The sequence below is a fragment of the Copadichromis virginalis genome, linkage group LG3, assembly GCF_057382275.1.
Source record: "Copadichromis virginalis isolate Kocher_CV1m ecotype Utaka linkage group LG3, C_Virginalis_male_GT1.1, whole genome shotgun sequence".
NCBI classification, from domain to species: domain Eukaryota; kingdom Metazoa; phylum Chordata; class Actinopteri; order Cichliformes; family Cichlidae; genus Copadichromis; species Copadichromis virginalis.
Window position 1 is genome coordinate 44107475 of NC_140620.1, and position 20446 is coordinate 44127920.

The 20446-nt window shown below is 40.1% G+C and overlaps 2 protein-coding genes across 3 annotated transcripts; both read right to left on the reverse strand.

The window, feature by feature from the left end:
• Nucleotides 1-564: 564 nt before the first annotated feature.
• LOC146714927 (fibronectin) lies at nucleotides 565-9457 on the reverse strand. Its single transcript, XM_085451264.1, has 12 exons — nucleotides 9391-9457; nucleotides 9203-9275; nucleotides 8041-8129; nucleotides 6228-7002; nucleotides 4925-5182; nucleotides 4395-4643; nucleotides 3963-4086; nucleotides 3096-3241; nucleotides 2731-2979; nucleotides 2140-2403; nucleotides 1085-1182; nucleotides 565-940 (listed from the first exon to the last, which is right to left on the reverse strand). Exons 2-12 carry the CDS (start codon nucleotides 9243-9245, stop codon nucleotides 866-868), a joined length of 2370 nt encoding a protein of 789 aa, XP_085307390.1. The 5' UTR covers nucleotides 9246-9275; nucleotides 9391-9457; the 3' UTR covers nucleotides 565-865.
• Nucleotides 9458-10538: 1081 nt separating this feature from the next.
• On the reverse strand, nucleotides 10539-18288 carry tp53 (tumor protein p53). 2 transcript variants are annotated; one of them, XM_085451276.1, is made up of 11 exons: nucleotides 18166-18288; nucleotides 17205-17332; nucleotides 17022-17130; nucleotides 16716-16904; nucleotides 13404-13578; nucleotides 12948-13069; nucleotides 12319-12428; nucleotides 12000-12124; nucleotides 11829-11920; nucleotides 11677-11747; nucleotides 10539-10853 (listed from the first exon to the last, which is right to left on the reverse strand). In XM_085451276.1, the coding sequence occupies exons 2-11, from the start codon at nucleotides 17291-17293 to the stop codon at nucleotides 10757-10759; spliced, it is 1179 nt and encodes a 392-aa protein (XP_085307402.1). In that variant the 5' UTR covers nucleotides 17294-17332; nucleotides 18166-18288; the 3' UTR covers nucleotides 10539-10756. The 2 variants fall into 2 exon arrangements, with proteins under 2 accessions (XP_085307402.1, XP_085307403.1); XM_085451277.1 differs by lacking the exon at nucleotides 18166-18288 and adding an exon at nucleotides 17996-18113.
• Between the last annotated feature and the right edge of the window lie 2158 nt (nucleotides 18289-20446).

Genomic DNA, 20446 nt, shown 5'->3' on the forward strand with positions numbered 1-20446 from the left:
CCCCTTCCTCATATTGCAGTTTGCTTTCTTACTCTGGAGTGTTAAAGTTATTACCGACACACTGCAGAGGAAGCTGTGCAGAGAATAACAGCTTATACGAGAGCGTAACTTAAGTGTTTTTTAACAGGGACCAGCTCACACCCTGGAAGTGTTATAGATGTTACATATGCAGGCGCAGAAGCACCGCAGACATTAAGCTTTGTGTTTGGTTTTATGCTATTACCTGACCTCATAAAACTGCAGTATGTTCGAGGGCATCAGGTCCTCACCGTTGACATATTTATTGTTCAAAAACTGAACAACGAGAGTTGTTTTTTGGAAAAAGGGGAAGTGTCTGCATGCATGTAGAATTAAGAGAACAAGTATACACAGACTGAGTTTTTTTTTTTCTTTTTTTACTGTTGATGTTGATAAAATCTTAACAGCTGGACAATCATCAGCAATTATGTGTAATATGATTTATGTTAGTCGACTTGGTATCGTGGAAGATGCTTTAAGGTGTGACGTCAACCTTACACAAATATCTGTGTTACAGTGACATGCAGTGACAGAATCCAGACCACATTTAGATTATAGTGTGTTTATTTAAAACATCCTCGGCGTACAAAGTTCAGGTCGAGAAGAAAAAAAATAGAAGGTGATGTGAAAACAAGAACAAATAAAATGCTGATTTTAATAATGATTGGTCATCTACTTTATTCCTATAGCCTATTAAAAATGAAAAAATAAAAATTAATCAATAAATGAATATATCTGCAGGTATAGTAATCACATATCACAATTCTGATCAGAAAAGTCGCTGTACATTTTACTGAAGCACAACCTTGAAGTTTTTATGACTAAATAGCAGGAAATACCAAGTGGCTTATCCTTGTTTCATTTGTCGCTCAAGATGCCAGTCGATGTGCCCGTCCAACAGCGTTCTGAATTTCTCCTTCAGCTGTAGCAAAACGCACAAACAGAAACAACACAATTAAAACAACGCACAATTGAAAACACAAAGCTGAGACCTTTCACCGAAGCCACAGCTCAGCACACTTGGCTAATCAAAATGCTGCTTATGTCCAAGTGGTGACAGATTCACCTCATTAAATACTTCCTTCCTTGTTGATTCCTCATCACACAGGAGAGCCTCGGACGAGGAGCACAGCATCGACAGCCTGATTTCCTTTCGGTCTTCCACTGGGAAACGAACAGAGACTGTGAGATGTGCAAACAAGAAAGAAAAAGGCATGCTTCCATTCATGGGTAAAAAATTGCATATGGGGGAATAAATACAGCTATGGACAGAAAAATAAAAATGTGTTTTCGCAGCCGTCACCTTTTGCTCGTATAGCATCTTGTTTTTTCTTTCTCTCAGTCTGCCAAGCGAGTTTTCTATCAGTCATATAAAAGCTCACACTCACTGTAAACGGTAAATGGTTGCTATATAGTGCTTTTCTACACTTTCTGAGCGTTCAAAGTAGTTTACACAACTTGCCTCATTCACCCAGCAGGTGAGCAGAGGCTGTAAGCATTTCTCTGCTCTTTGTGAAATTTTGGGTCGCTGAAGGTGATTAAAATTGTTTTCATGATACGCTATTAGGTTAGATCTAAGACATAAATATCTTAACTGAAACCAGAAACGACTAAAGTGCATGTGGCAGCAGTGGCTCAGGAGGTAGAGCGGGTCATCTCTTGGTTTCTGGTTTGATTCCTGGGGTGTCAAAGCGTAGTTTTTCCAACTTACTAGAGCCCAATCCATCTATCATCGATCATGTTAGGTTAAAAAATTGGGACTGCCTGGTGTTCAAATTGAGTAAAAAAAAAAAAGAGATCTAAATAAGTACCTTTACATTTATTACCTCCTTTTTTAATCACTTATTTACTATTTACTTTATTTTGCAAAACTTGACCAGAGGGCTTAATTTGCTGATTTTCAAACTGCCAGTCTCCGTGAACTGTTTATCCAGTTTTGATAAGTGGCCTGGTATGAAATGCAATCATCAAATTTCAAATCAGATAATATTAACTCTATCTGTCCTCTACTTCGAGTCTGGATTTCACCTTTTGAAAAAAAAGTGCAAGTGACGAGCTAACTCCTGCCAAGTGTCACCTATCATGTTGTTAACAGTTTTTCTTCCAAGCTAAAAATCTTACCTGTGAAATTTGCACAGTATACTGAGGCACTTTCCTGTCTGTCAGCGATTGCGTACACACTGAAAGCATAGTTGGTCCCTGATGTCAGGTTAAGAAATGTAAACGTGGTGTCAGAGGTTGTATAATTCCAACTCTGACCCCAGAAGCTGGAGTTGAGTGTGACACCATACGTGGGTGCTGATGTGTTTTTAGGTGCATTCCAGGCAAAGGTGATGTTGTCCTTACTGACACTAGTGGCTCTGGGATTAGTAGGAGAATTTGGCACTAAAATCAAAGAAGATGGAGAAAATTAGAAAGCCATTTCTCATTACTATTTTGCAGTCAAGTCAGCCTGACATAAGAGTAATGAAGTAATGTTTTTTGTGCTAAATCAGACTTGTATGAAATAGATCGTTTCTGCCACTGAAGTTTTTTTTTTTACATTGACATCAAAATTTTAACTTAGCTCTGCGTGGAAATCTTTTTTCTCAGTGGCGTAACAATCATTCACAGATTTGCTTTTTAGAATAAGAATTGAGATATTTCTGCTTGTAAACATTGGTGGTGGCAACCAAACAACTCTGACCACAGAAGATGACAAAAGTGACTCACGGGTGAACTTGTAGGCGGACACTGGCGTGCTGGTAAATTGTCCACTCACTGCATAGACGGTCACAGAGTAATTGGCAGCATTCTTCAGATTTTTGAATGCGATGTTTGTTGTTACACTTGTTTCGTTTACACAACGGTCGAGACAGCGCTCGACTGTGTAATTTAAAGCGCTACCAACAGGAGGCTTCCAGGTAGCGGTGAGGGAATCACTAGTTGTAGTCAAAGTCAAATTTGAAATCGGTCCAGGAGCTACAAAACAGACAAGCAGTCAGATTAGAGGCGATCAGTGTAGCGTGGGACAGTTCCCGTTTATTTGTTTCTGTGCATCAACAATGAAATCAATCTGAACAATGAGAAAGAGTTACTTGTGAAGCTGTCGATCATTTTGGTTTCTCCCACCAGGTCGTTGTTGACCCGCACGGTCACATAGATGAATATATGTGTGGCCGGTGGCAGATCTGTTACTGTCACGTTCTGCTGATTGGACTTTACAGTTCTATTAAACAGGCTCCTGTCACAAAGAGAAACTGTTACTAAAGCTCATACCCAAAACTCCACTCTTCATTTCATCCAGCTGAACATGAAGATCTATTTAGCTGTAATAAGAAGACCTGATGGGACAGTTAACCTCAAAATCAGAAGCTACCTATCACCGCATCATTGTCCAGAAGGAGACATACACCGAACAGTGACCAGTTGGTCTAGTGACCAAATCGTGATTTTTGGAAATTGCCGTTGAAACTCTTTCACGGGTTTTTTATTTCATCGTGAATTTTGGAGGGAGGGCTTTGAGCCCTCAAAGACAGGCGCCGTAAAAACGATTCTCTCAGTTTGCCAAGCGAGTTATATTTTAAAACTTTAAAGGTTTATTTATTTCAATGATTAATTACTGAGGAAAATATAAAAAGTCAATGTATATCAATCAAAAACATGTAATAGAAATACATGGAACATTGACAGGAATTAAAATTTACATTTAAAGTCAACATTTAGGTCATTTTTGCAGCTGATCTCTCAAAAAAACAAAAGCTGGGCAACTCAAACAGCAAAGGAATCTAAATGACCAAACAACACAACAGGCTACATATGTGTATATTATTATTTTATTTTTGGCAAACTTCCTATATGTTAATCAATAAATCAAAGGGGTGCAAAACGTTGTCCTCACATGAACTCTGCTTAGAGAAAAATGTGTGTGCATACAGTGTGGCTGGATTTCTACAAATACATACGTTCCATTCGGGTAGTTAGCTACCACAAGGATATCTGTGAAGTTTCCCACAGGTCGATCCCATTTGACCAATATCGACTCTTTTGTGTTATCAGACACTGTCAGGTTGTAAACTTTATCAGGCTCTGAAATCAGGAACAAACAGATGAGCACAAAACAGACACATCCACCAGGAAAACTTTACAGGCGCCTCTCTTCACGTCAGCAGTAGCTCTCATTTGCCTTTGCTGATTTGAATTTCATGTTATGTTAGCAAGAAAGGACAAACTGTAAACCGCTTCCTCGTTTAGGCGTAAACAAGCTTTTCGGCACCTTTCACTGGTTTCAATCACATATTACACTTCCTGCTACTAAAAGAAGAAAAACAGATACAGTATGAATATTACATGCGTAGCACAGACGTATACGCGACAAAGAATGAGCAAAAACTCACTGGTATACGCTGAGACGTGAGCTTCATAGCTCCACTTAGATGCGTCATTGACTCCCGAGACGACAGTGAAATTGTAGGGGGTTCCAGGTATCAAACCCTCAACCTTTATTGTCTCTGTTGTCACTTTAACAGGGGTGGTCTCGTAAGTCAGACGATAGAAATCCACGTTTCCCTCTGGTTTTTCCCATCTCAGAAAGACAGAGTTTTTCTCCACAGAACTGACTGTCAGGTTTGTGACTGCCTTAGGTACTGAAAAAAAACACAGATATCATCAGTGTCTCTCTCTTTTATGTTTTTTAAACGTCAGGCTGAACCAGGCTCAGATGGGGAAAGCATAAAGAAAAGAAAAACATAAACTTTGGGTAAACTTAAAATATACCATGTAGTGCAATAACGGCAAATTCGTGGTCTTAAGCGTGAGTGTTGTTCCGGGTGTTTACATGATGCTGTTCGGGGTATATTATCAGAACTATAAGCAGGCGAACAGGTGAGTAAATAAATCTATATTTCTCACGTCCATTGAAACTCACTGGTGTAGAAGGTGGCGTTCTCTGGGTTGAGGTCTCTTTTACACTTGACGGGGAACACCTGGACCGAGTAGGAGGTGCCTGCTGTCAGGTTGGAGAGGCCACAGGTCAAATCAGTGACGTTAAACACCCATGTTTTGTTATCCTTTTGACCTTCGACCTCTACCCGATAATGGCTGATATCGCCCGGTGCAACCAACCATGTCAGGTTGGCGCTCTCAAAAGTTATATTGGTGACGCTGACTTGTCCCATGAAGCGATCTGTTTGAAAACATGATGAAGAATATTACTTAGACAGCAACGTGAAGGCAAGGACAAATGCCCCGAAGAGTTGAGGAGGGAGATACTAAAATAAAATGTGTGGTGTATAAAGCTTACCTCCTCTAAATGATTGTTTACGCTACGTGTAATAAAGTCACCTACAGTTAAATCAAATAAGGAATATTCAAGGGCTTTTTTTGGCAGGAAATATAAAGTGGACATTAGGATACAATGTTCTGAGCCTATAATGAATAAAAACATCATATATCTGAATATGACAGAATAAAACTACTCCTATTCTTTAACCTCCTAGGACTCCCAGTCAGCCCAAATAGCAAAGAGAAATTAAAAATGCATGCCATGAAGGAGTTCAGGTCTTAGGAGGTTAGATATAAGAAATACATGAATTTATGGTCTTAACCTGTGTTTGACTGGCTTAGTAGGCCTACTCCTGTCTTGACCCACCACACTAAACAGGCAACTATGATTGTTATATGTAATTTTGCAAAAAGGTCAATCATATAAACCTAAATCTGATGAAGTGGCTAGATCATCACCAAAGTGAGGTGATTAGTGTTTTATATGCTCTCAATCAGATTCAGTTAAGTTTTAGCTGCCAAACAAATGGTTTCATATTTGACTGTAGCAAACTTTCATATACAGAGGAGCTCAGAGGAGCTTGACGCAGTGACTGCATGACAAGCTGAATCATCACCCCACCACCACCGTGCTTGATTGTTGGTATGAGTTATTTGCACTGATATGGTGTTTGGTTTAATCCAAAAGAAGAAAGTGGAGATGATTGGCCGTGGTGATGTACATTATAGCCAGAGATCGCCACCTAGGTCTCACCTGTCCTCACGTCCACTACTTGCAGCACTGAGTTTAGACACACCTAAAGTGCTCACAGCATCTGGCTGCAACTGAACCTCTAAATTCCTAAATGGAAGCATTAAGCGTGGCCTTAGTTTTAACTGTAGTATTTTATTTGTGTGATAAATTAGCAGGTATCTGCATCTGTGCACCCATACAGTTTGTGACCTACCTTCATAACAAATAAATGGCAGACGCTCCAGGCAGCTCTTTTCAATCCACGGCCCAAAGCTGAGCATGGCCACACACGAGTCTTCAATGTAATTCTCATCATCACTGTCGTCTTCATCTTCAGGTTCTTCTGGCTCCTGCACAGGCGACTTCTCACACTGCGCCGCTAATGGCATCTCAGCGGTCGTCCAGGGTGCACTTGTGGTGAAATATGGAGTTGTTCTTCGGGTCGTCATGTTTTCCGTTCTTGTTGCGTGTGTTGTACTTTCGTCGGTAACAACAGATTGGTCAGTGAAGTCTGGTGTGAATTCAGTTGTTTCAGCCGGGTCATCACTCCAACTTGTCACATTATGTCCTGATTGTGTTGTTGTCGTGTTGGGCGTTGTGAATTCTGCGTTTGTAGTCATGGGTGTTGTTGGCCTTGCTGGGCATGTGCAGGAGCAGCTGCAGCACACGGTTTTGTTGGGAGGTTTTGGGGAAGGTTTAGGCAGCGGCCAGCCAGGGTACCAGTTTTGGAAGGCTAGGGGATCCCCGTTGGCCCACTGAGTCCAGTTCATAATGGGGCTGCTGGAGTCACTGTTGTTGATATAGTGTGTGGTGAAGTAGCTTTCTGTGTAGCTTGCAACAGTGCTGGTTAAGTTGCCGGTGGAGTTGTCGATAGAGTTGTTTTTGAAGTTAAAGTTCTTGCGAAGACCAATCCAGTGGTCAGAGGTGATGTCCCGGGCAAGGGCCTGAATGTTGTCTGGAGTCAGTGTCACCAGCTCTTTGAAGCAGGCCTGGCCACACACAAAAAGCTACTGTCAGTCTTTTACAGACGGGCCAAAGACCGGAGAGCATTTCATGTTATGAGATGGTTTTCTTTAACAATTTAGATTAAACTAAATCTATAAAGTTGAGAAAAATGACAGGAAAAGCGCTACAAATTTATATACTAGTAGATTTTGTCTTAAGTCTTAGACCAGTGTTTAAAATTGCTCACATATACCAACAGATGTGGCTCATGGCTCTAAACTGCAAGATGATGTTTGATACAGACATACAACCTGTGCTAAAGATATATCCGCCGCATTTAGACACACAGGTAAGCACATAGTTGACACAAGCACAACTAAAATAACTGTTTTGCTTCAAATATAACCTGGTACGTCAGTTTTGCATACTGAAACCTGTTGCTAGCATTTAGGCTATTCTAAGTTAACAAACAGCTGCTAGTGTAATCCATAACCAAGGTTTCCAAATGTTAGGCAAGTCATGTTCCTATTATTCCTGTGATACAAGTGTACAAAAAGTAAAATTTCCTTTGCCACTACTTTGTAGGTATTGATATCCTTTCATCAAAGGGAACCCAAATCCATTCAGGCCGTAATTGGAAAATATAAAAAAGGGTCTGTTTGATCCAGAGGATGATCTCAAACCCAGTAACGACCACCAGGAAAAGACGTTGGAAAACACTGGTGGTCACCTGTCTCTTAGTAGATACACCTATGGTTTTAAGATCCTATGTTGCCTTGTTCTTTAGTTATCACATTCACAAGATTTTCAGAAAACTTGACCTCTGACCTTGAGTTCACGGTCACTGAGATTCAAACTGAGATTCTTAGTAGATACACCCAGGATATCAATTTCAAACTCCTATGTCAGTTGCTTCTCGAGTTATCGCATCCACAAACTTGCATTTCCACACCGCCAACCTTTTTTTAAATTCCATATTGAATCCCCTCTCACATATCTGCCTTAGTGAATAAAACTGACGTGGTATAGCTCAGTTTCATGCTTCAGCCCGTTAGTGCATAAATTTCAGGTTTAGCCTGTACCTGACAGTAGTTTCGGGCGTCAACCCAGGTGAGATTTTTGCGCTGGATGAAATACTCTCGCTGTGCATCGCTGTACATCGACGTCAGAGCTGAGGAAGGAAACGGCAGGCAAAGGTTTGCTTGTTTGTTTGTTTTTTACAGGCTTTCCAAGTTATCAGTCAACCAATCAGGAAGCATCACTAGCTTTTTTTCCAGAGTTTTCGCAACGTTGGCGTCATCTTGTATTTGCGCTACGCTTACAGAGACTATAATATCATGTAGTGTAGTGAGTGGAATAACAGAGATCTAAGAAACATGAACATTTTCAGATTAAAATACCTTTAAATGGTGACCATAAGAACACTTTCACACAAACATGCTCCCAGTCCTATTACACACACTTCAGTATCATCTTTGAACAAAAAGTAAGTGTTTTAAAGTACAGATGAGGACAGAATTATTATCCACACTATTTAAAACATTTTTAAAGTATATCTCCAAGTGTGGTTAGACAGTGCATAGAATCTTTAACACTAGTATTCCAAACATCGTAATTTTTATATTAACATTATTTTATTGTTTTACTGTCATTTCCCCAAAATTATCAGGGTCAATATTATTAGCCTCCATCTTGCTAATAGTCAATCGTGTACCTTTTTTTTCTCTTTGATTTTCTTGATTATGTTTCTCATTCCAGTCCTTGACACTTGGAAAAAGGTGTCATAACTTTTTATATATCCATCTCCTGCTTTGTGACAATCAACAATTATTTTTCTCATTTCTAAATTTTTTTGTTGTTGTTGTTGTTGTTGGTGTGTTTGTAAATCGGAAGACAACCCTCAGGTTTAACTTGATTTTACAAAAACTAAGCGTTATAAAGTTAAAGCACAGCACTGAACAGCAGTGGTCTGCATTATGGCTCAATTAAAACATCTGTTTCCACGCAGAATTGAGTACAGGGTGCAGAAAAGCCTAAACGTAATGTTCCCACATAAGGACACAGAATCTCAGGAGGTTAATAAACTGACAAATAGATTAATTATTGGTCAGTTATCACATATGATGAAAATAAAGAACTATCATATTCCTAAAATTCTGGACTTGATGTCTCCTTGTACACTGGATCACAAAATATTTTCTGACATACAGATCAGATTTTTAAAAATAAACTACAAATACTCACCCCAGCACAGAAAAATACAAATTTTCACCTGCAACTTCCCCATATTGGTGCTCTGTACACTTCCAGACTGATACTGTATTAGAAGAAGGAAAAATAAAAAAAAAAACATAAAAAACAAAGTGACTAAAAACTCCAGCTAATCAAAAACAACAGCCTAAAAGGTGAATATTTGATGGCTCACCACTCACCCAGTCTACAGACGCATCTCTTGTGACCTCTCGGTTTGTGATGCGGGCAAATAAAACAGGTTATAAACCCCACATTTGACTGGTGTCACAAGGCTCCATTCAACTGTAGGAGCCTTTAGATAGCAACAGTTTTGCATTTATAATTCAGACTTGCAAAGCACAGAAAAATATTTGTTTATGCTGTCCAACAGAACACAAAACCACAGTGATCCTTATCGCATTTATTTTACGTTAAAGCTTAAAGTTACAAGTAATTAGTACAATACAAAAGTGAAAAATAACAGAAAAATATAGAGAAACCCTCTTATACAAAACTATTTTCCCCAAATAATCAAAAACAATAAGAGGAATGCCTTTTAACACATTGTTGGCAGTGTAAAAACTGTTTGGTCAGCGGGGACATCAACATGACGTTTACATGCAAACGTGAGAACTCACATTCACTTCCTTTTATGAAAAAGGTCCAAAAGGGGAAGAAAAAAAAAAAAAAATTTGTTCTCATTACATCTATTTACTGTGTGACTACTCAAGTAACACTAACTTATAACATCAGACACTTGTCTTTTTTTTTCCTGTAATAAAATCTATACTAAAAGACTGTTCAGGGGATGATCCAGCCAGCCCCTCATCTACCAAATCTAACTGATAACTAAAAGTAAATGTTCCCAACAACAGGCGAAACAAAAAGAGTGACGGTGAAAACTGATACATCTGCATTTATTTAAAAAAATAAAATAAAAAAAATAAAAAAAGCCCCACTAAAGAATGATCAGTTAATACCATGGGTTAGTTCTGTTTTACACAAACACGATTACATATTGCATATGAATCAAGGTTGCGCAGAGGTGGTTGCATTTCCCAGACAATCATGCAAAAAAAAAAAAATATATATATATATATATATATATATATATATATATATATATATATTTTTTTTTTTTTTTTTTTTTTTTTTTAAATGACATTGTGCGACAGGACTGTGGCACAGTAATACAGCAACATCAGAGGCAAATTCCATTCAAGTTTTCCAAGCCTAGCTTTGAACTTTATTTAAATAAACGGCAGTGACTCGTTATGACAAGGATCATTCTTAATCTCATGCTGAACGGCTCTAACCCAATTACCAACATAGGGTTGTTTTTTTCAAAAACTTTTTTTTTTTTTTTTTTTTTTTTTTTTTTTAAAAGAAAAGAAAAACATAACTGAACACAAGAGTATGTCAGTCTACAGTGACTGATCAGGCAGTACAGTTTCAGGAACCGTTTAACTGAGGCAGGATGGCAACCTGAAACCTGAAACCTGAAAGAAACCTGAAGGCTGAGACAAAAACGTGACGTTTGCTTTCGAAATTGAGGTGATGGGCATCTTAGTCGCTGTCACTCCTCTCTCCTCTCTGCAGCAGCCTCTTTCCACTAGAGGGCACAGGAACCTCATGCTTCACTGAGACCTTTGACTTGCTTTTGCTGCAGAGAGAAAGCAGGGTTATAAAATGATGCAACATATTTAGGACCAATGTACATCCCAGTGCACTCATCCAAGCTGCTAAACCGAAAGCATAACTTCCACTTTGAATACCCAAAAGGTTACAGGTAGCACAAACACAAAACCATGGCATGGCCAATTAAATAGCCCATGTTAATTTACTCTATGCTACCTTTGGGTATTCAACACTGGATGCTTCATTTTTGTTTTCATCTCAAAGCACTGAGCTGCATCTGTATAACCCTGAAGTTGCTGCCTGTAAGGAGTTTGTTTTAAATTAGAGCCCTCATGCAGCCATTTCTGATCTCTACATTAACCGTGGACACGGGTTGTCACCCTATACTTACACACCTGATATAATACTGGGATTCACCCTACGTTGTAGCAATGCCACGTTTACAGTAGTTTAAAAGTGCTCACATCAAACAATGTGAAACCAGAGGGTCAACTTTGTTTTCATACAACATGAAAAACAGACACCCGGACCATCAAGACGACACGGCTAATTTATTACAAAAGCTATGTTTCGCTATAGTGTGATCATCATAAACAATACGTAATGTGGAGCTATGCTGGTATGTGCTTCAGTTTACAGGCTGTGCAGCATGGTTAACAACCACACACAGCGACCTCTAGTGTCAGGATTAGGAGACTCCAGGTTTTGATGAAAACAGGATAAATTCTACTACAGTGAAGGCCAAAGGCACACCTGACAACTGGAACCAGCTGAGACCGACTCCCTGTTGTTGTCAGTCTACAGTAGCTGCTGTCATATCCAATAAAAGTTTCCAGGGTGCCTCCTACCTGTCCTTGTCAAGCAGCTCCAAACCGTCATTGATCTTCTTCAACATCTCGTAACGCTCACGCCCACGAACCTGCGGCAGAAATTAGAGGAAAGTCATGAAATTGAAAGGCTGAGAGAGAATTTCAGTGTACTTGTATGCATATTTACTTACAGGGAGGAGAAAAACCTCCTTGTCGTCCTCCTCAGCACTGGAGGTACATTTGGACTTCTTTGTGGATGTGGTGTCAGGAGGTGGTGCGCTCTCTGGTTAGGAGATATAAATAAATAAATCAGTGAGGTCAGGAAGAAAACTAAACAAAAACTGAAACCAGCATAAACGTACTTCTTTTTTTCGTCTCTTTGGTGCCGCTCTCCTTCTTCTGTTTATTGTCCTCCTCAGTTTTACGGTCCCTGCCTGGACAAGCGCAGACGCGCACCTCGAAGCACCTCCGGCCCAAAACCAGCCCCCTAGAGAAGCACATGCAATGCAGTAAGGGTCAAACGGCTTTTCTGTGCTGCACAAACAAACTGCAAGATGAGACTTTTCTTGAGCAGTTCTAAAGATAAAATAGGCCAAAAACCAAGATGACCTGTTAAACAACATCACCATAGAAATGGTTTGTGCTGCGCTTCTGGCCACACGAGAGAGAAAACTGACTTACTCTGGAGTCTCCAGGGTCAGGATGGTGAGGATAGGTCTGCGGTTCATCCCGCCCATGCAGGAGCTGTTGCACATGAAGCTCAGCAGGATAGTGGTCATCTCTGAGCCCAACTGAAACAGGAAAAGCATAAATATTAAAATGTACTGCTGGCTCACGCAACTACAGTTAAAAGGTAATATGATACACATCCAAGAAAAAAAAAAAAAAAAAAAAAAAAAAAAAACCTTTTCTGCGCCGTTCTTTCCAAAGTAAAAAAAAGAAAGACTACATTTTTTATATTATAAAAGTACAACTTATTATATATCAAGTTATCGCAAGATCATAAAAATGAAGTCTCTTTTTTGGATGATTGATTATTATATGTTATCTGTATGAAACTCCACTGAAGAAATGCACACCTGTATAAAAGTGAACGCATTCAACCTATGTGTAAATCGTACCCCTTCCCTGAACTGTGTGGGGGTGTGTTCATGTGGAGAAGAAAAATGTCTGGAGCTCTTGCAGCACTTCATCCATCCACTGACAAATTTAATGAGACCGATGGAGGAAACATGAATGGGTACAAATCAAAGTTGTGTAGAAAAAGCGGAGATGTGCACCTCAGAGTGAACACAGTTGGGCAGTCATACCTGTGGAGGCTCATATGGTACAGTCACACTCTGTCTCTTTGTGTGTAGATCTTCAAAATACTGAGCCCTCTGATTGCCCTCCACTCTGATCAGATGGCTGCGATGCTCCACAGCTGAATAGACTACAGATTAAAACAAATTGAAATAGTCAGGGATGCACCAACAGTTAGGCAAGACTACATTTACTGTGTAGTCTGTGTTAGTTTTGCATTAGTTAATTATTTAAATATTGTGTGATGACAATTGCAAAGGCTCGTTTGTAATAAATGAAGGGTTTTTTTTGGACTCCTAAATAATTTGAAATTTGCCACATTGTTGTCTTGGCATCATCCTTAATGTTCAGATTCAATGCATCCCTTCAATCCACCTCCAACTCTTCTGCTCACAGTCATATTATTTCAACCAATTTGCTTTTTTTCCCTCCCCCCCAAAAAAATGCTGTAAAGTGTCCCTTACGGTCCTCGTTCTGGTGATGGGGACATCTGCGAACAACATCAGCCACGTGCTCCGTCTTCTTGTACACGGCAGTAGCCCTGAGTACAGCACCCTGAGGAGGCTCCTTGCTCACCAGCACCTCAATGGGACTGGTCTTTGCCAGCTGACAGTACAGTTTGTTGAGCACCTCTGAGTACTTCAGAAAAAAATAAAAATAAAAAGTTTTGTTAATAACATTTTTTGATTCAAATGCTCACCAAAGACCCCAAAAAATTGTTTAAATCTTTAATCTCAAACAGAGCCAAATTGTTCAACTAGTCCAGGGGTCGGCAACCTGCGGCTCTTTAGTCCTTATGGTGCGGCTCCGCGTGGTTTGGGAAAATAAATTAGAAGTATTTAGCTGAAGTGTATTTTATTTATGTTAGTTCTTTTTTGTAGTTCTAAATTGGAAGATTGTGATATTGAAATAAAAAAAATAAAATTATATTCTATTATTTTTTCATTGCTCAAAAATAAGAGTCGCACTCGCAGAGGCCGGTGTACCCGCCGAAACGCCGTGCATTTATCGAGACTTTCAACCCCAGGTAGGCCAGTTATGAATCTTCGGATCCACATTGTCAGCAGCTATTCTAAAACAAACACCGCTCACGCCTCACAGATGACAGCTTACAGTCCTGCGTAAAGATGAAAGTGACTTCGCACAGCCCCGATTTGCAGACGCTGTGCGCAGAGGTTCAGGAGCAGAAGTCCCATTGTAAACGTATCACAGCAGACCCGACGATGTTTGCATGAAAACGCTTTTCAGCATCTCTTTATCGACCACTTTTCACACACAGTTGCTGACGTATACAGGCGGCTGTAGCTTTTCAGCTCACAGCCCGACACACACCAACACAACAGCATAGATAGCACAGATGTAAAAGCGGCGAGGCGTGATTGCGGGTGCCGCTCAGGTGCATCCGCCTCCCTGCAGCGGCACTGCAGACCACGCCCCGCCACACACATTAACCAGGTAAAATACATATTTAGGCAGAATTTTGCAAATATCTATTTTTCATTTTTTAGCAGCATAGTGCTCCCCCCCCCCAAAATATTTTTTTAAAAGTCGGGTCAAGGCTCCAAAAGCGATATAAGGGTGGCGGCTCACAACAGTTTTTCTTTGCTACATGGATCATTTTAGTTCAGCTTTCCTTTTGTTATATTTCTTTAAAAGTTCAAAATGTGTTAATTACATAAATAAAATGTAACTTTGGTCGTGTCCAAATTCATGGGCTGCATCCTCCTGAGGCCGCATTTGTAGACCGATTACGTCACAGCGACGCGCCGAAGGCTGTCCAGATTCGTAGACTCCTCCGACAAATGAGTCCTCCTTTTCCCCGAATTTGAAGGATGGATCGGGTGTGTCCTTCGTGGCCTACCATATCCCAGAATTCATAGCGCGGCCCAGCCAAACTCCAGTTTCCAATAATGGCAGCCGCTACTAAGTTTTAAAATTACTCATACTAATCTTTCTGGGTCACAAAATAAACTTTTAACATATTTTCAGGCGAGAAAGTAGCTGTGTAAACATCAAATATCTGCTCGGTTTATCAAGATATCGCATATTTGCAAAAGTGCTTCGACGTTTTCGGAGACGTCTGCTACCCACCAGCTCGATAGCTAGCCGGGAGCTCGAGGGCCACTGAAGCCACCGAGAACGGCACAACTCCCGGCACATCATTTTCAGATCGCCGCGGACTTTCGCTACTCGGGTTAAACGTAATACATAAGTCACTTAGACAACCTAAAAATGTGTTTTGTTTGTTTGTGAGTAAATCGGTTTGGCTGAGATTAAAGTTATTAGATTAGATAAAATAAAACTTTATTAATCCCCCGGGTGGGTTCCTCCTTGGTTTTCACACAGCTGACTAAACGTCAAAACAGAAAACTGATTAAACAGAAGTATGAGATGGTCGAGAATTTATGCCAGCATCCTGTTATATTTTAGATAGCAAGGAGCAGACGGCTGAGTTTATTAAACTCCACCGAGACAGCGGTGACGCTAATCAGGAGGCTAGACCGTCCAATTTCCCCAACTGTTTACTTCCGGCCTACCCGACCTTCTGAGGACCCGGCCCACGTAGACCACGAAGGCTGGGTCCTCAGGAGGATCCAGCCCATGAATTTGGACATGACCTTTCTCTGTAGCACTTCATGGATTTCATAAGCAACACACCTTAGTTGTTCACACAAAGCATAAAGGTAAAAAACATTATATACAGTTTTATCTTCATTTTAGATGTCAAAAAGTATTTGCGGCTCGCAGTGTTTTCTTTTGCGTGGAAACCGACTCCAAATGGCTCTTTCGGTGTTAAAGGTTGCTGACCCCTGAACTAGTCTTTCGACTCTAAAACAAAATAATCCAAAATTAAATACATTAACTTTTCTAAGCAGCAAAGCAAAATGAACCAGAATAAAATTTTAACCCTTTCTGTTCTGAGGGTGCAGGAACATGTCCCGTCATGTCAGAGCAGTGCTTTGCAAGCAGAAGGCCCTTCTCCTGCAGACCAGAGCAAGTGGTGGGGGTGGCGGGGGATTACACTGCAGAGCACCCTAACTTTAACAGAGCTAGCCAACTACATTGCACTACATGGTGAGTCACTGAAAACTTCAACACTATTGGCTCTTCAAATGCAGCAACTGACTGTGGAAGTTAAATTTCAGCGAATCGTCACAATGAAAAAGATTCCACATGAATGGCACAATGACCGATACCAAAGAATGGATTTTTAATAAAAAAAGGTAAGATGTTTTTTTCTTCATCTTAAAATCAAGGGATAACTTAAAAGCAGTGACTTTACCAATTTAAGACCTTTTCATTAACAAGCCTCCACATTTTAAACTCTATATGAGAGTTTAACTTGTTTTATTAAATTAAAACAGTTATAAAACAAATAAAATATGCCCTTCTGCATTCAAAAAAAAAAAACCCCACACAAAACTAAGTTCAGCAACTGCTGCCTAAACTAAAAGCAGCTCTCAAAGTCTTCTTTATCTGTGAGGAAAGCCTCAGAAAGCAGCTTTCTGCTCCATGTCATGTTTGGTTGCAGAATAATCGATTGAGAGCACCTTCAAACTTTACATATATAATGCGTCTTGGTTTAATTACTTGGATTCAGTTAAAATGCCCATCATATTAAAATTCCTGGTGAAATTTCTGGTCGTTTGTTTTATACCAATTAAAACAGATGTAAGACAAATAACATTTATCATCCTGTTTAAGAAAAAACAAAACAAAAAAAAAACACAAGTACAGTTATAAGATTTTCCGAGGTCAGATGAACCATAACTTACAGTTGAGGTCACCGATTTTGCCGTTCCAGACTTTTGGAATCTGAGCTGAAACCCACATTCACCAGGGTAATCTGTTGTGACTGGAACAGTGGAGGCTGGAGGTGTAACACCATCTTTTTGCAAAGCATCATTTGGCAGCTCAAAGAGCTTTTCATCGAAGTGTTCAGCTAATTGCTGATCATTGATCAGCTGAAAACAGACAAAGGGAAGTCAGTTTGCTTCCAAGAATAAACATGCATGTTGAAGTCACAGGAATCTCGACAAATCTTTAAAGATGCTATTCTGCATAAGGTCGGGTAATCACACCTGAAACATATCCATGGTGCCATCTGGCCTCCAGGTTTCATCGTGACCTGTTGTACTGCTGTTCACAGCCGAAATAGTGTCCAAACTGACAGACAGAGATTCAGCCACACTGTAGGAGTAATAATTGCATTTAAAAAAAATAATAATAAAATTAATGGAATCTGGAATGAAGACTTTACTCACGGTAGCTGGTCCCACAGCTCTTTAAATGAATCCTGGCTGAAGGGTAGATTCTGGCTCAGCTGTAAATCCTCAAAGCCCTGCTCTGCCATAGTTTCTCCCCCTCCTTTCCCAGTGGTGAAGCAGGCAGGCTGTGGATATCAACAGGAAATGAGCACGGGAGATTAAGTTAATGGGAGGTATGCAACAACTCACATCTCCTACAAAGTCTTAATTTAATAGTTTTCCCACAATTTTAATGAAAACAAACTAAATATAGCATTCGTTCGACTTTTTTAGAAAAAAAAAACCACAACACTTTCGCTTTATTATTGTTATTATGCATTTATTTATTTGTTGTGGTCGAAAAAAAGAAAAACAAAAGCCGTAGAAAGAGCAGAGAAAAGCAGTCGTAAACAAAGATCGCCGTAAAAACAGTTTCTGCGCACAGGAAATGAGTTCAAAACAAGCAGACCTTTGACTCGAAGAGCTGCTGACTAGCCAAGTCAACTACGGTTAGCTTAAAAATAAATAGATTTTATAAAAGCAAGAATAATAAGAGAATTGTTCCTTAATAGCGCTTTTAAAGATCATTTAAAGACTAGGCCAACTTCTGCCTTTGCGGCCCAAACAGCCACTATGATTAGCTACCTTCCAGTAGTAGGCCGACTTTTTAATTGAATGAAGCTAGCTCGTCGTTTCACGTATGGCCACCGTGTCGACGTCTCAACAGTAATAACACCGCGTACACACTAATTTCGAGTCAAAACGTACCCCGAAGTAAATAAACACTGTGCATCCACAGCCCGACTCACATTTATAGGTTGAGGTTGCCGAACTGCGTTAGCATGACTAGCTAGTTACGCTAGCGTGACGTTCGGTTAAACGTTAGCTAGCGAAACTGTCGTAAAAACTTCCCCGTCGTATAAATGTCACTCTCGGGGATTTGCTTTAGTGTATGAGGCATGTACGACCACTCGGGTACCTTAAGCGTCCCACTGGTGAGTCACAGGTGACTGCAGAGAGTCAAAACCGCCGACAAGTCAAAATATTTTTCTGCGAACCAAACACGTTGTTGAGGGGATTCCCACAGAAAGAGGAGGAGGGGTATGGCTCTTCTTAAGAGTTAGCTTGTCCAATCGCAGAGCTGCTTTTCTGACAAAACGCAAACGAAGCGATGACGATGTGTTCAAAACTATCGTGAACACGGCACCGTTCGTAGGAAAAGCGATAAACTTGGTCAAAACCTTGACCTTATAATGGAAAAGTGTCAACGCTTTCATTGATGTGATTTGGTTTTCAAGAGAGATCTCAATAAATGTATCTTTAATATATATTTATTTGAATAAATCCCACCAAACACATATTGTACACTAAAATTGCGATTGCAGTGTTTAAATACTTTCCAAAGTTATCCAAATGTAAAGGCTGAGGCTACGCTATGGGCCAATACATTTTCAATTGTCTTGGTTTTAAGGATCATTCCCTTCTCAGTCAGATTTCTCATGTTTTAAGGTTTTCTGATGAGTATTTGAATGTGACATCATGACATCATAATAACAAGGAGAGAGAAACGAGTGGATGTCAAAGTACAGTTTAATGCTATCCGTATGTTCAACTTACAAATAAGAAATACTTTCTTTCTAGTCTAACAAATAAGGAGAGCGTGTTTAGAAGATGGAAGGAACACTCTGAGGAACTGATTAATTAAGAAAGCGAGAGGGAGAGAAAGAGCAGGACAGAAAGAAAGCTACTGAATGAGGAGGTGCAGAGGATTGGTAAGGAGGCAGTGGGGACAGAGGATGAAGAGTGGAAAGGTGGTTGGTCTAGATGACATACACTGTATTGCCCAAAGTATTTACTAACAAGTGGTAAATACACAGCAGGGTATTTACATAGAGCAGGGTCAGCAGATACCGAGGCATTAAGTGGGGTCGCCAACTTCCTGTAAAGTCAATCACTACAGAGCTCCAAACTTCATGTGGCCTTCAGATCAGCTCAAAAGATCTTCATGGAATGGGTTTCCACAGCCAAGCAGCTGCATCCCAGCATTACATTACCAAGAGCAAAGTGTTGGATGTAGTGGTGTAAAGTGTGCCACCACTGGACCCTACAGCAGTGGAGATCTGTTCTCTACAGTGACGAATCAAGCTTCTCCATCGTGTAATTTGATGGACAAGTCTGGGTCTGGCGGTTGCCAGGAGAACTGTACTGAGGCACCTCATACAAATACCTAGGTATTGTGATTGATGACATTTTTTCCTTTAAGCCACACATCAACCATGTATTAAAGAAACTAAGGCTGAAGTTAGGGTTCTTTTTCAGAAACGGATCATGTCTCTTTTTCACCATAAGTTGCTGCCACCTCTCTACCCCTCCTCCTATTGCGGTGACGTAATTTACATGAATGCCTCTGCTCACTCTCTTCATCTGTTGGATTCTGTCTATCATGGAGCATTAAGATTTACAACAGGCTGTAAACCTTTAACACACCACTGTACTCTATATTTTCTGGTTGACTTGTCCTCAATGGCCTTACACAGGATGGTTCATTGGTATCACTTTATCTATAAATCTATTACTGGTTTACTGCCTTATTATTTAACAGAGTACATGTTACGCAAACAGTTTAGTCAATCACTAAACACTGTGCTTTTCAAAAGACGTACAAATGTTTTGGTGAAATCATCACTGTCTCATTGAGTTTCAATGGGACTACCTGTTGCACAAACATGGCATTACATACAGTGTGTTTGCATGTTTCTCATATCCCAGTACATTATTTGTGCTTAAAACACACTGACTACCTGTGTAATTAAAGGTTAAATTTAAAAGAAAACTTATATGACTGTACTGTGCCAAATGTAAAGTTAGTGGAGGAGGGATTATGGTGTGGGGTTGTTTTTCAGGAGTCTTTGGGAACAGTTTGGGGATTGCCCTTTCTTATTCCAACATCACTGCACACCAGTGCATCAAAGAAAGGTCCATAAAGACATGAATGAGATCTTTTGAGGTAACTTGACTGGCCATCACAGAGTTCTGACCTCAGCCTAATTGAACACCTTTGGGGTGAATTGGAGCGGAAACTGTGGGCCAGTGTGTGACCTCACAAATGTACCTCAGGCAGAATGGTCAGAAATTCTCATAAAACAGCCGTAAACCTTGTGGAAAGCCTTTCCAGAAGAACTGAAGCTGTTATAGCTGCAAAAGCTGCAAAAGCTGGGCTGGTCAATTGACTTTTTTACCAGCTTGAAAAACACAGTCTT

Bases quoted from the DNA above. Each gene is read 5' to 3' on its own strand.
- LOC146714927 (XM_085451264.1), bottom strand. From the start codon at position 9,245: ATGGGGAAGTTGCAGGTGAAAATTTGTATTTTTCTGTGCTGGG. The intron at 5,183-6,227 runs GTAGGTCACAAA...GTTTTCAAACAG, and splicing joins GCCATTTATTTGTTATGAAG to ATCGCTTCATGGGACAAGTC. The intron at 4,644-4,924 runs GTGAGTTTCAAT...GTTTTTTTTCAG, and splicing joins GAACGCCACCTTCTACACCA to TACCTAAGGCAGTCACAAAC.
- tp53 (XM_085451276.1), bottom strand. From the start codon at position 17,293: ATGGCAGAGCAGGGCTTTGAGGATTTACAGCTGAGCCAGAATCTACCC. The intron at 13,070-13,403 runs GTAAGGGACACT...TTTAATCTGTAG, and splicing joins CCATCACCAGAACGAGGACC to TCTATTCAGCTGTGGAGCAT. The intron at 11,921-11,999 runs GTACGTTTATGC...TCTCCTAACCAG, and splicing joins CAAAGAGACGAAAAAAAGAA to AGAGCGCACCACCTCCTGAC.